We start from the raw sequence: 15096 nt of genomic DNA on the forward strand, positions 1-15096 counted from the left end.
TCACCCCTTGGGTTACTGCGGGGTGCCGCCCGATGACGGGGACCCTCATGCACTGCCCCGGGCACCGCCTGCACCCCATACCATCCCTTAATGGGAACCCTGGAGACTGGGACTTGGTGCCTCTCAGCAGGGAAGGGGAGAACGGAAAGGAAAGCAACTAGGCTTTGTACATATCGTCTTTGCTTTGCTTGTTTAAGGGCTTTGTCCCCTGGTGGGGGCCTGAATGGCTCCCACGTCCCCTGGTGGGGGCCTGAATGGCTCCCGCTTGCGTCGCTTCTCAGCCCCTGTTGCCTAGCAGAGGCTCTGGCATTTAGTAAGTGCTCAGGAGATACTTGCTAATACATTATGGCCCCTCTCTTGGGAAATGCGAAAAGTCTGTCTGGCTAAAGGGCTGGGTTGGGACTGGTGAGAGAGGGCTAGCCAGGCTGGGTGGCCTTGTCCAGGGAGCAGCGGGAACCTCAGAAGGCTTTAGGGAGTCTCAGGGTCAATTCAGGTTTCAGGTTCAGACAAGTCCTTGTGGTTGAGGAAGGGACTGGAATGAAAGCAGGAAACCCAAAGAGGGGGCAGTGTCAGTTGTCCAGGTGAGCGGGAACAATGGCCGAGATGGTGGCAGGAGAGTGGGACGGAGAGACCTCAGCACCCCTGGCCCCGGGAAATACGGCCAGAGACAAAGCAACTCATTGCCTGCCCCTCCTCCGCCAGGAGCAGATGGGGGAACCCCCGGGAAGGGAGAGCCCATGTCCGATGGACACGCTGATGTGACGAGACCTGAAAGTTGTCCTTGTCACCAGGCCAGTTTGGCGCTGCTTGCCCGACAGCCAGCTGGGGTCTGAGGAAACTGGCTGAGGCCTGAGCAAGGGGCCGGGGCCCGTGGGACCCCAGGTGCCAGGAGGACAGAAGGAAACCCAGGCCAGCTGACCCCGCCGGGACACGGGTGGTCAGACTGAATCAGCATCACCTTCCTCCTTCCTCCCCCAGCAGCTCCTTTTCTTGGCCCGGGAACAGCACTCTACAGTGTGCAGAGCCCCCTGGCATGGGCAGCTCTTATCATCACCCTTTCGCACTTGGGGAGACTGAGGCTGAGAGGGGTGAAATGACTTGTGCACATCACCCAGCCTGGACTGGGCAGGATTCGAAACTAGGACCCCTGGCTGCACATTCACACCTCACGCCACCTGACTAGCGGCTGTTTGGAGGGCTGGTTTCTCTCCCTTGTTCTCTCTGTGTCGTTGAATTCTTCCCCTCTTGCTTTCTTCCGAGACCCAGACAGTGGTGTGATTTGGTTTGCGTAAATAATAATAACACACTCCTCATTGCAGTGCACGTGTGAACGGCTTCTTGGCATTGGGGTCTTTATATATACTTAGGTAGACTTGTCACCTCATTTAGTCCCGACAGCCAGCACTGAGATGACAGTGTAATGCCCATTTCAGAGACAGGGAAACTGAGGCTCGGTGAATGAGTGCAACTGGGGGGGCCAGGCAGCCCCACAAGGTGTGGCAGCCTCACTCCCAGCCTGCCAGTGCTCCGTGGGCAGTTTTCAGACCTTGGCCCAGCACGGCAGAGCCCACCGCAGGGTTGGCTGCGGGACCCCTGGTTCCCATCTGGCAGGTCTGGGCAGGGCCCTGGGACACGTCACTTTTCACCAAGAAGCCAGGGTGATAGTGCAGCGGGGGCTTCCCGGAGCCTGCACTGGAGAAAGCAGCTGGGAGCCGGCCGGGGCAAGCCGACTCCTCTGGGCTGCCTTCCCCGTGACCCTGTCGCCAGGCCAGCTGCTGGTCTCAGGCTGCCCGGCCCCCTCGCAGGCCCACAGGGTTCCCCTGAGGGGTGGCATGCAGAGGGCCACCCTGCAGCTGGGACCGGGGTGGACCCCCTTCTGTACAAAAGACCACAGCAAACCACAGCTGACCCCCGGGACCCCAGCCCACCTGCCTCGGTGCCAGCCGTGCCTGCAGACCTTGAGTAGGGGGCCCCTGTCGGGCCTGGGCAGGAAGGAGCTGGCAGCTCCCAGCCCCCTTGCTCTGTCCTTGGTGGGACACCTTCAAGAAGGGGTGTCCTTGTCTCCCCACAGAAGGGGCATCCTTGTATCCCTGAAGAAGGGGTTTCTTGTACCCCAAAAGAAGGGGAATACTTGTCCCCCTTGCAGAACGGACATTCTTGTCCCCTTGCAGAAAGATGGGGTATCCTTGTCCCCCCCTCTTTCCGGCTTTTGCAGCCGCCGCCCACCTTCTGACAGAGCCGAGCCCAGCCGTGGCTCAGGGTTCCAGAGACAAAGGCTGTCCTGAGGCTCCTATCAACCCGAGGCCCCATCTGGGGACTGGGCTTCTGCATGAAGGGAAAGGGCTTGTGTTGAAAACCGTGGCTACAGTGGAATATTATGAAACCACACAAAGGGCGAAGTGCTGACCATGCCGTATGTCTCATAACGCTGAGGGAATGAAGCCAGACACGAAAGGCCTCTTACTATTACGTGAGTCCGTTTGGATGAAATGCCCAGAATAGGCAAACCCAGAGACAGAAAGGGGACCCGTGGTTGCCAGGGAATGGGGAGTCACTGCTAACGAGTACGGGCTCTTTAGGGGGTGGTGGAATGTTCTGGAAGCACGTATGGAGACGGTTATGCTGTGAGAGGAACCACTGGAGCATGCGTTTTAAATGGTGAGTTTTAGGCTCTGTGAGTTATAACTCAATTTTTAAAAAGCTAAAATGAAATAACCATCAACAGTCATCACCTCTCCTATCAGACCCAGAAGGGGCCAGAGGAGGAACCGGTGGGGACGGGATGAAACCGAGGGCTCCCGCCGCCCCTGCCTGCCCAGCCAGCATCTACTGTCTTGGACATTTATGTCATAAACCCTACTTGAAGGCTACTTGTGTGCCAGGCCCTGGGTTGGGCTCAGGGGCATGGTGGCCACCCTGAAATGGCTCCGTCTCTACTAGAGAGTGAAGCCTGCCAGGAAAGGAGCTGTGGTTAAGCCTAAGTCAGCTCATGGCTCCCCAGCTCCAAACCTTCGGGGGCTCCCCCTGGCACTTAGAACAAAATCCTGTACCTTCTTCCCGACCTGCAAGACCACCACGGGTCCCACCTGAGCCACACCACCTCTGCCACCCTCCCCCCAACACCGGCCTCACTCCCATCCCAGGGCCTTTGTGCACGCTGTTCTCCCAGCTATCTGCGGGGCCCTCCTCTGCTTCCTGCAGGGCTCTGCTCACATGCCCTCCTCCAGGCAGTCTTCCCTGACTGTCCCATCTCAGGCAGCACCCCCAGCCTACCCATCCCCTGTACCATACTTGATTTTTTATTTAGCCCTTCTCTCCCTCAGCAGAGTATTGGTCTGATGATTTCTTTATTGTCTATTTCCCCCCACTAAAGTGAGCTCCTTCCAGGGAGCAGGCACTGCTGAATTATCAGTGCATACAAAAGTGGTCGGGATATAGTAGGTGCTTCATTAATATTCTTTTGAATGAATGGATGAGTGAACGGATTCACTGAGTACCTTCTCAACACCCTTCAAATGTGTGTGTTGCCGTCTCTGTTTCACAGACTCACCAGTCGACTAGGAGGCTGTTGTGTGGGTCCTTCTGGGGTGGAAGCTGGGGAGGGTGGTGAGGCCACGGGCTTTTCTGCTTCCTGGTGTCTCTGCCTGCTCTGGGGTGTTCTTGGCCCCTCCAGCCCCCCCAGCCTGCCAACAGGCAGGACCTAAGATGACCTGTGCCGGTTCCCTGCCGCCTCTTGCTCAGAGTGCAGCAGCCCTTCCTCGTTCCAGGTTCTGGGGTCTCAGAGTCCCAGGTCTAGTCTCCCACCTTCTTCTGAACATGTTGTGGGGCTCTTCAGGGTCTCCCCAGGCTTGGGAGGGAACACAGCACTCTGTCCTATGGCTTTTCTAAAAGGCTGGAGGGGGGACACTCAGCTAAGCTGCTTTCTCCTAGGAAATGCTCACCATTCCCCGACTCCCCTGGCCCTTCCAGGTTCCCCTTTAAATGTCTTGAGAAAGACGAGCATGTCAGGGACCCCAGCAGCCTGCCTGGGACTAAACCCCAGCTTTGTCCTCAATAGCTGGGGGACTCCTGGCAAGGTATTTATCCTGTTGATGCTGTTGTAGGATTATTACTATCACCCCACTTTACAGATGAGGACAGCTTCTTGGGGTAGTTCCAAGAATGAGATAAAACGTGTAAAAGGCTGCATCCCTAGCTCGCAGCAAGTGTGCAGTGCAGACTTTGCTGAGCACATGGGTACAGGGAATGTTAACTGTTGATTAATGTAGCCTATTTTGCTCAAGGGTCCAAAAGCTTCAGAGCAGATTCTCAGAGCCATTTCCTTTTAAATCTACCTGTGGAGGAGAGCTCTGGGACCTAGCGCTCCCTTCTATCTCAGGAACCCAGGAGGAGCCCTGTTGAAACTTCATGTTTTAAGTCCATTAATCTTCTCCTGACAACGGTCTGTGTGAGGTTGGTGTTACTTCCCTGATTTTACAACTGGGGAAACTGAGTCTCAGGGTCACACAACCAGGAAGACGTGAAACTGGGTCTTGAGTCTGCTCCCGCTGATTCCAAGGCCTGTGTCCTTTTTGCTTCCTCGCACTGCCCACCATCTGTCCCCCAACCCAGGGCTGTCCCAGGGATAAAAGGAGGAGCTATAAGACAAGCTCGTAATAAAGGGTCTGGATGTAGGCAGGGAGGATCCAGAGGACTCCCTGGAGGAGGTGACACTTAAGCTGAGACCTGAAGAGTGAAACGTGAAGGGCATCACTGCAGTTAGAGAAAACAGCAAGGCACTGTGGTGATGAGGGAGGCAGTGTGCATCCTACTAAAAAAAAAAAGGTTTAAGAGCTTTTTCTGATATGGAAAGTCGTTCATTTTAAATGGCTTCCCACCTGCAAAAAAAAGAAAAAAGATAAAGTAGAGCTAGATGGGACAGCTGTCCTTTGTTCTATTGATGCTGCAGCTCTTCCCTCTACTTGGTAACCCCCTTCTGTGTCTGTCAGCTACTGCTGTGTAACAACACCCCCCCCAAACTCAAAGGCTTAAAACAATAAGCATTCACTTTTGCTTTTAAGTCTGTGGGTCAGGTAGGTTGTGTCCTCAGGTGTGGGCTGGGCTCACACACGCATACAGGTGGCCGTGGGTCAGGAAGGCATCTCTGCTGTTCTTTGCTGGGCTCTCCCACCTTTGGAGGTTGACTGGCTGAGGACTACAGATGGCCTCAGCTGGGTGGGCAGGTCTCTGCTCCTTGTGGCCTCCCATTCCCCAGCAGGCAAGCCGGGGACTGTACACACGGTGGAGGCTGAGGGAAAGCAGAGAAAGATGTGAAACCAGCACCCTGTCACTTCCCCCTGTTCTGCCAGCCAAAGCACATCACAGGGCCAGCATGGGATCAGGGGGTAATGAGCTCCACCTTCCACCCTGGATGGGAGAGGCTGCAGAGCTGCATCATGGAGGGTGTGGGGGCCAGAAGCTGTTGATTGGGACACCTCGCCTCCTTCCTCAAGACCCCACTAAGTCAGCTCTTCCAGATCCTCTCAGACCCCACGTCCTTCCCTCCTGCCCTCCTTGTTCAGAATACATCACTGTAGCCTCTCGCCTGCCTCCCAGGACTGGACATCCCTCCTCCCCAGGGTCAGGCCTGGCTCCTCTGCACAGGTGCACACAACGAGGCACTCAGGAAATTTGCTTCTGGGGACTGTCCCAGGTGGCTGAGGACTCAGAGAGGGTGAGTGGTCTGTGTGAGGTCACCCAGCTGGGTCATCACAGGGCTGGGACTGGAATATTGTCTTCTTTTTTTTTTTTTTTTTACAAATCATTCTTTTTTTTATTAATTAAAAAAAATTAACTAGCACAACATTTAGAAATCATTCCATTCTACATATGCAATCAGTAATTCTTAATATCATCACATAGATGTATGATCATCATTTCTTAGTACATATGCATCGATTTAGAAAAAGAAATAGCAAGACAACAGAAAAAGAAATAAAATGATAATATAGAGAAAAAATAAAAATAAAAATAAAAAATACAAAAATATATAAGAAAAAAAAACTATAGCTCAGATGCAGCTTCATTCAGTGTTTTAACATAATTACATTACAATTAGGTAGTATTGTGCTGTCCATTTTTTTTTTTTTTAGAAATCATACCATTCTACATATGCAATCAGTAATTCTTAACATCATCACATAGATGCATGATCATTGTTTCTTAGTACATTTGCATTGGTTTAGAAGAACTAGCAATATAACCGAAAAAGATATAGAATGTTAATATAGAGAAAAAAAATAAAACTAATAATAATAAGAACAAAACAAAACAAAAACCTATAGCTCGGATGCAGCTTCATTCAGTGTTTTAACATGATTACTTTACAATTAGGTATTATTGTGCTGTCCATTTTTGAGTTTTTGTATCTAGTCCTATTGCACAGTCTGTATCCCATCAGCTCCAATTACCCATTATCTTACCCTGTTTCTAACTCCTGCTGAACTCTGTTACCAATGACATATTCCAAGTTTATTCCCGAGTGTCGATTCACATCATTGGGACCATACAGTATTTGTCTTTTAGTTTTTGGCTAGACTCACTCAGCATAATGTTCTCTAGGTCTATCCATGTTATTACATGCTTCATAAGATTATCCTGCCTTAAAGCTGCATAATATTCCATTGTATGTATATACCACAGTTTGTTTAGCCACTCGTCTGTTGATGGACATTTTGGCTGTTTCCATCTCTTTGCAATTGTAAATAACGCTGCTATAAACATTGGTGTGCAAATGTCCGTTTGAGTTTTTGCCCTTAATTCCTTTGAGTAGATTCCCAGCAATGGTATTGCTGGGTCGTATGGCAATTCTATATTCAGCTTTTTGAGGAACCGCCAAACTGCCTTCCACAGTGGTTGCACCATTTGACATTCCCACCAACAGTGGATAAGTGTGCCTCTTTCACCGCATCCTCTCCAGCACTTGTCATTTTCTGTTTTGTTGATAATGGCCATTCTGGTGGGTGTGAGATGATATCTCATTGTGGTTTTGATTTGCATTTCTCTAATGGCCAGGGACATTGAGCATCTCTTCATGTGCCTCTTGGCCATCCGTATTTCTTCTTCTGGTAGGTGTCTGTTCAAGTCTTTTTCCCATTTTGTAATTGGGTTGGCTGTCTTTTTGTTGTTGAGTTGAACAATCTCTTTATAAATTCTGGATACTAGACCTTTATCTGATATGTCGTTTCCAAATATTGTCTCCCATTGTGTAGGCTGTCTTTCTACTTTCTTGATGAAGTTCTTTGATGCACAAAAGTGTTTATTTTGAGGAGTTCCATTTATTTATTTCCTTCTTCAGTGCTCTTGCTTTAGGTTTAAAGTCCATAAAACTGCCTCCAATTGTAAGATTCATAAGATATCTCCCTACATTTTCCTCTAACTGTTTTATGGTCTTAGACCTAATGTTTAGATCTTTGATCCATTTTGAGTTAACTTTTGTGTAGGGTGTGAGATATGGGTCTTCTTTCATTCTTTTACATATGGATATCCAGTTCTCTAGGCACCATTTGTTGAAGAGACTGTTCTGTCCCAGGTGAGTTGGCTTGACTGCCTTATCAAAGATCAAATGTCCGTAGATGAGAGGGTCTATATCTGAGCACTCTATTCGATTCCATTGGTCGACGGAATATTGTCTTCTTGTTGAAAACCGTGCTGGGCAGCATGTCTTCCCACAGCCCAGAGAAGAAGGAAAACTGTCCTCCAGAGCTGGTGCCTGCCCAGCTCTTGTTTCAGCTCCATCATCTCTCCTGCTCATTGCTGACTCTGATGGCCACTGAAGAAGGAGTCCTGGCCTGGACTGGTCACTGGAGACCCCCTTCAACCTCGCCCTGAGCCCAGGGGAGGCCACAGCTTGGCACCTGACTCCCCAACCAACCAGCTCTGGGCTTCTCCAGGAGGCCTGCGTGCCACCCTGTGCCAGGGTATTGACCGAGGACGCCTTGTCCAGTGGCCCCTGCATTCCTCCAAGCTGCTGCTTCCAACTCAGCTTCTCCATTTGGGGTTTCCCTTGAGGCACAGTGGGAAGAGGGGGTCCTTTCTCAGTCTGCTGAGCTGCTATGACAGATCGCATGCACAGGTTGGCTTAACAACGGGATTTTATTGCCTCGCTGTTTCAGAGGCTGCAAGTCCAAAATCAAGGCGTGCTTCGGGGCCATGCTTTCTCCCTGAAGTCTGTGTGTTCCGGTGCTGGCTGGCCGCAGCCCTTGAGGGTCCTTCGTTTGCACCTCTGCCTCCATCACGTGTGACCTCCCTCTCCTGTGTCTGCCCTTCCGGTTTCCTCTGACTCTAGCTTCTCCCTTTAGCTTTCTGTGACTTCTCTACTTTCTAGCTTCTTCCAGTTTCTGATTTCCACTGGTGGGCTGCATCCAAATTTCCTCTTTTTAAGGCCTCCAAGAACACAGAATTTAGACCCAGACTGATTCAATTTGGATTCAGTGTAATTAATAACATCCTCCAAAGGTCCTGTCTACAAATGGGCTCACCCTCACGGGACCATGCATGAAGATTAAGAGCGTGTCTTCTGTGTGGGGGGCACGTGATCCACTCTGCATGGACCCCAAGGGCGGAGAGGCTGCATGGCTTTGTCCAGGAGGTGGCCTCCCCACCCATGACAGTGTGACTGGTGCAGGCTGGTCTCAGGTGGTCTCAGGTGGGCTTGGCAGCCTCACCAGGGCGGGGCTGGGGGGTCTGTGTCCGAAGCTCCAGCCTAAGGCCCTGGGATGCTGGGACAGGGCCTGGCTGCTTGCGGGCTCTGGGACTCTGGGCAAGTCCCTTGCCTTTTGATAAGTAGGTTTCCTCATCTGTGAAGAGAGAATGATGATTGGACATTAACTCATAAGTGGTTAAAGCATTGGTTCTTGAAGAGCTTTCAACTGGAAATGTCTTTATTCCACCTTCATTCTTGAAAAATGTTTCTACTGGATACAGAGTCCTGGGTTGACAGGTTTTTGTTTTTGTTTCCTTTCAGCATTTTATAGGTGTCTTCTGGACTTCACTGTTTCCGATGAGAAGTCAGCACTCATTTAATTCCTTGGGTTTCTAGCTGCGTATACCATTTTCTTTTTATTTTGGTTTTCATTGGTTTGATCACGATATGCCTCAGTGTAATTTTCTTTTGTATTGGAGTTAGGTGAGCTTCTTAAATTTGTAAACTAATGTCTTTTACCAAATTGGGGTATTTTTCAGTCATTATTTCACCCTTTTCTTCTACTAACTTCATTATTTCTCTCCTCTCTTTTTTGGCACTACAATTAATTTTGGCATTTGGAACTCCCATTATATATTGGAGTTTGGAACTTCAATTATATTTTCACGTTCCAGAGATCCTTGAGGGTCTGGATTTTTTTGTTTGTTTTGTTTTGGTTTCTCAGGTCTTAAGATTGGGTGATTTCTATTGATAGACCATCAAGTTGAAGAGTTCTTCTGTATCTCAAATTTTATGTTAGGCAATTCAGTGAATTTTCTATTTTAGGTATTGTATTTTTCAGTTATAGAATTTATGTTTTGTTCTTTTTCTATAGTCCTATTTCTCTTTTGAGATTTTCTTTCTTTTCATTCAGTTTGAGCATGTTTTCCTTTACATGCTTGAATGTAGATATCAGCTACTTTTATAATGTGTTTGTAAATTCCCATATCCAGGATGTTTCAGAGAAATCCACTGATTGTCTCTTAAGTATGGGTCACATTTAACTATTTGCTTGTATATTGAGTAATTTAGGACTGTATCCTGGTTGTTATGAATTATACTACTGTAAGGACTCCAAATCTGTATTATGTTCCTCCAAAGAGCCTTTCTGTTTGCTTTGTTTGTTTCAGCAGTTACCTGGACTGCCCTGAACTTCAGACTTGGACTCTGTGGTGTGGGCGGCAGTGGGAGTCCTCGTCCAGTTCTTTCAGCCTTAGCTGGGCTGCTTGTAGGCTGACCCGTGCATGTGTGGATTGTGGTCAGGGAAAGATTCGGGCAGTTTCCATGTCGCATTTGGGGATCCCCTTGTGAGTCTCTCCTTTCTAAGATTTACTTCCTCACTTGCCAGCTGCTAGGATTTCCTCAGACTCTGGCTTCTGGCTCATCAAACCAGTAAAACTGTGGTTTTCTTTGTGAGTTTTAGTAGCCACACGACACAGTCTGGGACTTACCCTGAGGCCAAATTGCTTGAAAATGGACAAGTCCCCCGCTGCTGCTCTCTTCTCCCAATTGCCGACTCCCCGCAATGTCTGCCTGCATTTGCTCATTCTCCAGTGTCTTCGGATAGCTTGCTTTTGCCAAGGGTTTATAGTTATCATCTGTGAGTGAGTTGATCCAGTGGGAGTGAATAGGCCATTACAACAGAGGCAGAGCTTCCTAGCACATTGTGGGCACTCAGGAAATGTGAGTTAATATCGTCAACCAGAAGGCTCGGTTGCTTTCTGTGTTCAAGAGACTGTGCTGGCCTCTGGGGGATTCAAATCTGAGAACTACCCCGACCCTTTCTCCTTTTTGGGGAGAGACAAGGCAAGCAAGGACCACCTGAAGTGGCATTACTCTGTATCCAGCGAGGGGCAGGCTGTGGGTGCAAGACCTTAGCTGTACGGAAATCACTGAATTGGGAGTGGGGAGACAGCTGTCCAAGAAGGCTTCCTGGAGGAGGTGGTGTTAGGGCTGGGTAGTCAAACATTTCATGAGGAGAGGATGGACATTCTCTAAGAGGGGCCACCAATACACCCCAGCTCATGGTTTGCTGGTGGGAACTTACGGCATCAGGGGAGGTAGCTTTTCAAAATGAACATGAACTCTCAAAGACACTTACTGTAAAAACTGGGAACTATTAAACAGGTGCCAGCCCCTGCCTGGACCAAGAAAGCAAAGCCTTGGCTTGGGTAGGAGGAAATTCAACGTCTATTGGTTGCTCTTTAAATGTTTACAAAGCAAGGTTGGGGGAGCTGATGGTCAGGACCCCCGAGTCTGCACAGTGATGTCTGGCCTATGCATTCAGCTCGCATACTTCTGAGCTGGCCACTGTGAATTCTCAGGTGGCCATAATTTCTGTCCAGTAAATTCTGGTAATTTGTCATTCTTGGGAGTCATGATGTCTCTCTCCCTCCTCACCAAACATCGTCTCACTTGCACCCCTAACTTCGGGCAGCCTCTGCCATTACTGAGCTACAAATGATGAAACCGAAGCTCAGAGATGTGAAGTGACCTTCCCCAGGTCACACAGCAGGGCCTCTACTGGCAGCAGGCGAGGTGGACACCTGGGCAGGAGGCTTCTGCCTCCTCGGCTGCCCAGTAGAAATAGAACTGTCCCCCTCAGGGGCCGGCGTGAGATTCAGAGGAGGCAGTGGATGTGACAATGAGAGAGAAATTACAAATTGCCTGCACATGCTTAGCGTCTGTTACTGTGGTAACCGCCCAGCGTTTATGGGCTGCCTTCACTCTGGGTGACCCCTGCTACGTTGGGGTTTTAATTTAATAGCGCTGCGATTTTTCCATCATCATAATAATAGCTGTTCATTGTAGAAAATTTAGGAAACAGAGAAAAGTAGAAAGAGGAGGGAAAATGATTTATTCTGCTCACTCTGGTCCATCTCCATTAACATTTTGGAGTGTTTTTTTCCAGCTTTTCCCCCATGCCCAGTTTGTTTGCTTATTTGACATGGCTGTGATCACTGGTCTATGTCATTAAAAACATTTTATATACGATTCTGTATCCTATTCTTTCCCCTTAGGGGGTTTTAGTATGAAATAGCCCAGCTCTGCTGGGTTGGGGTTCAGGCGTCCACACAGGCACGGCCCTTGTCTTGGGCATCCGGAGCTGACCCCGCGCCCAGTGGCGCCCACATGTTCCTGAAGAGCTGCTAACCTCGTCTTGCCTTTTTTTTCCAATCTTTTTTTAATTGAGAAAAATAACATGTGCAAAAAAATAAAAAGCAATAAATTACAAAGCACACTGCAACGATTAGTTGTAGAGCCGATTTCAGAGTTTGGTCTGGGTTACAATTCCACAATTTCAGGTATTTCCTTCTAGCTCTGGAGACTGAAAGAACTATCAGCGCGATGATTGAGCAGTCACACTCATTTGTTAAATCCCGTCTTCTCTATTATAACTCCTTCTTTTCCTTTGATCCTTCTCCCAATCTTTAGGGTATTTGGGCTATACCCACTCTAACTTTTTCATGTTGGAAGGGGTTGTTGATAATATGGGATGGGGGATGGAACCCCATTCCATATTGATGTTCTGGAGAGACTGGCGCGTCTGCACTTCAGGACTTATCTGGCCTAGGAACCCATCTGGAGGTTGTAGGTTTCTGGAAAGAAATCTTAGAGCATGGAACCTTTGTAGAATCTCAGATAAAGCCCTAGGTGTTCTGTAGGATTGGCTGGAATGGTCCTGGTTGGGATTTGGCAAGTTATGATAGGTAGCAATGTCTAGCTGAAGCTTTTGTAAGGGTAACCTGCAGAGTAGCCTCTCGACTCTATTTGAACTCTCTCAGCCACTGATACCCTAGTTGTTACACTTCTGTTCTCCCTTTTGGTCAGGAAAGCATTGTCGATCCCATGGTGCCAGGGCCAGGCTCATCCTTGTGAGTCACGTCCCACGTTGGCCTTGTCTTTGAAAGTTGAATGAGATGTTGATGCTTCTCTCCCGATCACTGAAGATGTCCAGCCAATCGTCCTGCCTCCAAGCCAGCTTTTATTTCCTCTTTTCTGTCTCTGCCAGAGCTGGCCTTTGCCTGTAGCTCAGAAGAAAAGGCCCCTGCGGACCAGGGGCTGCCTTAAAGGGCTCAAAGAAAAGGCCCTTGTGGAACAACGTAGATATGTGCCTGCAGGTGTCGGCGTCATTCCCAGTCCTGAGAACCCAGCCCTGGACCAGGAGGCCTGAGCTCCCTGCCCTCGTGCGGCCCGCGCTCTGCCGGGAGGAGCCGGGAGGCGCTGGGAGGCGATGAAGTGCGTGATAGAAAGACGGTTAGACCAGGCTCGTGAGGTTCTGGACAGGGCGGTGGGGACCGCACCTTTCCACGGTGTGGACCGAAAAGGGAGTAAGGCAATGATCAACCCACTGAGCTCCAAAGAACTTCCTTTCCAGGCAGAGAGCACAGGGCCTGGGACAGAAGGTGCCTGGTTTGGGGGAAGAGGTGGCAAGGATGCAGAGTGGAAAGGTGGACGTGCAAGGTGGAAAGTGTAAGGAAGTGAGGCTGGGGAGGGAGGGAGCCCGTTACTTTTTGATGAGTTAAAGTCCCAAAAGGCCGGGTGGCGTGAACTTTCGGCAGTCACTCATCACATGTCCGCAGGGGGACCCAGGAGGCGTGGCCAGCCCTGCCGTGCCCCTGGGGGTCTGCCAAGCTCGGCTCTGCTGCCTGGGACAGCGGGCTAGCCTGGACACGCTCTGCTTCTGGCCACTGCAGAGGTACAGGACAGTAAGTCCGGGTGCCTAACACTATTTCCCGTCTCTGCTTGCAAACTCTTTGCTGATGTCCTGCCCAGCACAGCAAGCCACGTGGTAAAAGCTGAGAGTCAAGGAGGGGGGCAGGTTACCTGTCCCACGGTGGGAGGTACCTGCAAGCTCCACAGCCAAGGACCCAGATGCAGGGGAGGGGTGGCAGTTGGGCTCCTGAGGTGGTTCTGCCTAGGGGGCTGCCGGTCTCCCAGGGCTTGTGGACCCATAGGAGACCTTGGCTTTGCTCTCAGTGCAAAACAAGGGACCCCAGAGGGTCTCTAGCAGGGGAGTGACACACTCGGACTCAGGTGCTCACGGGCTCCCTCTTCCTGCTTTGTTTGGGTAGCAGCAGGGCTCGGGAGAGAGCCTGGAGACCCATAGGAGGCTGTGGCAGTGATCCAGGCAAGAGGTGGTGGATTCTGGAAGATTGCGAAGGTTGAGCAGGTGGCCTGGATGGAGGCATGGGTCAGGCATGGTACTGTCAGAGGCGGCTCACATCTGTGCCCTGAGCGGGTGGAAGGAGGCAGCTGCCAACATCTGAGATGGGGAAAAGATTGGGGAGGAATCTGGAGCTGAGGCTTGGGGGCCAGTGGGGCCGATGAGCAGAGATGCAATGCGACGCAGGGATTCTGTGATCGCCCTGGGGGCTGTAAGGAGAATAAATGATGGAGCGGGGAGGCCAGCTAATCCTCCCATCTGCCATAGTCCAGGTTCGATGAAGGTGGCTGGGGCTGTGATGTGGAGGGGCCACTGGGAGCAAGCCCTGTGCTTTGGTGGGGGGCTGGGCTTCCAGATTTTGGTGTCTAGGACAGGAAAGTGAAGGGTGACAGAGAGGGTTGGCCCTGGTCTGCTCACACCTTTGCACGTTGCTGCTGGAGCATATGGGGACAGTGTTCTAGAACTTTCTATCTTCCAAGACATACTGGAAATTGTGGATTTTTATATGAAATCTTCCACTTTACAAACATTGGCAGCAGGTTCAAATTAAAAAGTAAAAGTCAGGGTGACCATGGTGGCTCAGCAGGCAGAGTTCTCGCTTGCCGTGCCAGAGACCTGGGTTCGGTTCCCAGTCCCTGCCCATGTAAACAAACAAACAAACAAAAAAGTAAAAATCACTGTGTGGCTTCAGTAAAACTTGTCGTTGCCACCCTCAAGTTCCAGTGGGGAGGCTGTGCTAAAGGGCAGGCTTCCCTCTGCCCGGTTGGGGACCTGGCTCGGTCACCACTCCCTCAACCTTCTCCGTGTGGCTCATGGGACCCAAGAACGTCAGTGGCAGAAAGACATTTCCCCTGGGTCCCACCTGGGGAAACTGAGGCCTGGAGATGGGGCTGTCATCCTCTGACTGAGCACCTGTCCGACAGAAGGCCACCCTGGGTGCTCCAGTCTCCGGGTATTTGAGGTGACCTTCTGGAAGGTTCCTGAGCCCTTTAAAGAAATATCTTGTTTGTGGTCAGGGCGGATTTGGGACAGCAAGTGCTGGGAGCATTCAGAGCTGGCTCTAGGGGCAAAGACTTGGGGGAGACCCGAGCGGCCTTCCTGGAGGTGGGGCCCTGGAAGCTGGGCTCTGGGTGGGGAAGGAGCCAGTGTTCCCTTAGCCTCACAGTGTGCTGTGGGGATGTCTCAGGGGTCTGCAGGGGTGCTGGGA

The 15096-nt window shown here is 50.5% G+C and overlaps 1 protein-coding gene across 3 annotated transcripts in view; it reads left to right on the forward strand.

Annotated features, from left to right (window-relative positions):
* Positions 1–15096, forward strand: part of PPP2R2C (protein phosphatase 2 regulatory subunit Bgamma) — a 153338-nt gene that overhangs the window by 80009 nt on the left and 58233 nt on the right. Inside the window, exon 1 of one of the 3 annotated variants that reach the window (XM_077136357.1) lies at positions 2256–2470. The exons of the other annotated variants lie outside the window; for them this stretch is intronic. Coding sequence (XP_076992472.1) covers positions 2416–2470 — 55 coding nt within the window. The 5' untranslated portion in view covers positions 2256–2415. Of the gene's footprint in view, positions 1–2255; positions 2471–15096 lie in introns of those variants that run through there. 3 annotated transcript variants of the gene reach the window in all.

The sequence above is a fragment of the Tamandua tetradactyla genome, chromosome 19, assembly GCF_023851605.1.
Source record: "Tamandua tetradactyla isolate mTamTet1 chromosome 19, mTamTet1.pri, whole genome shotgun sequence".
NCBI lineage: Eukaryota > Metazoa > Chordata > Mammalia > Pilosa > Myrmecophagidae > Tamandua > Tamandua tetradactyla.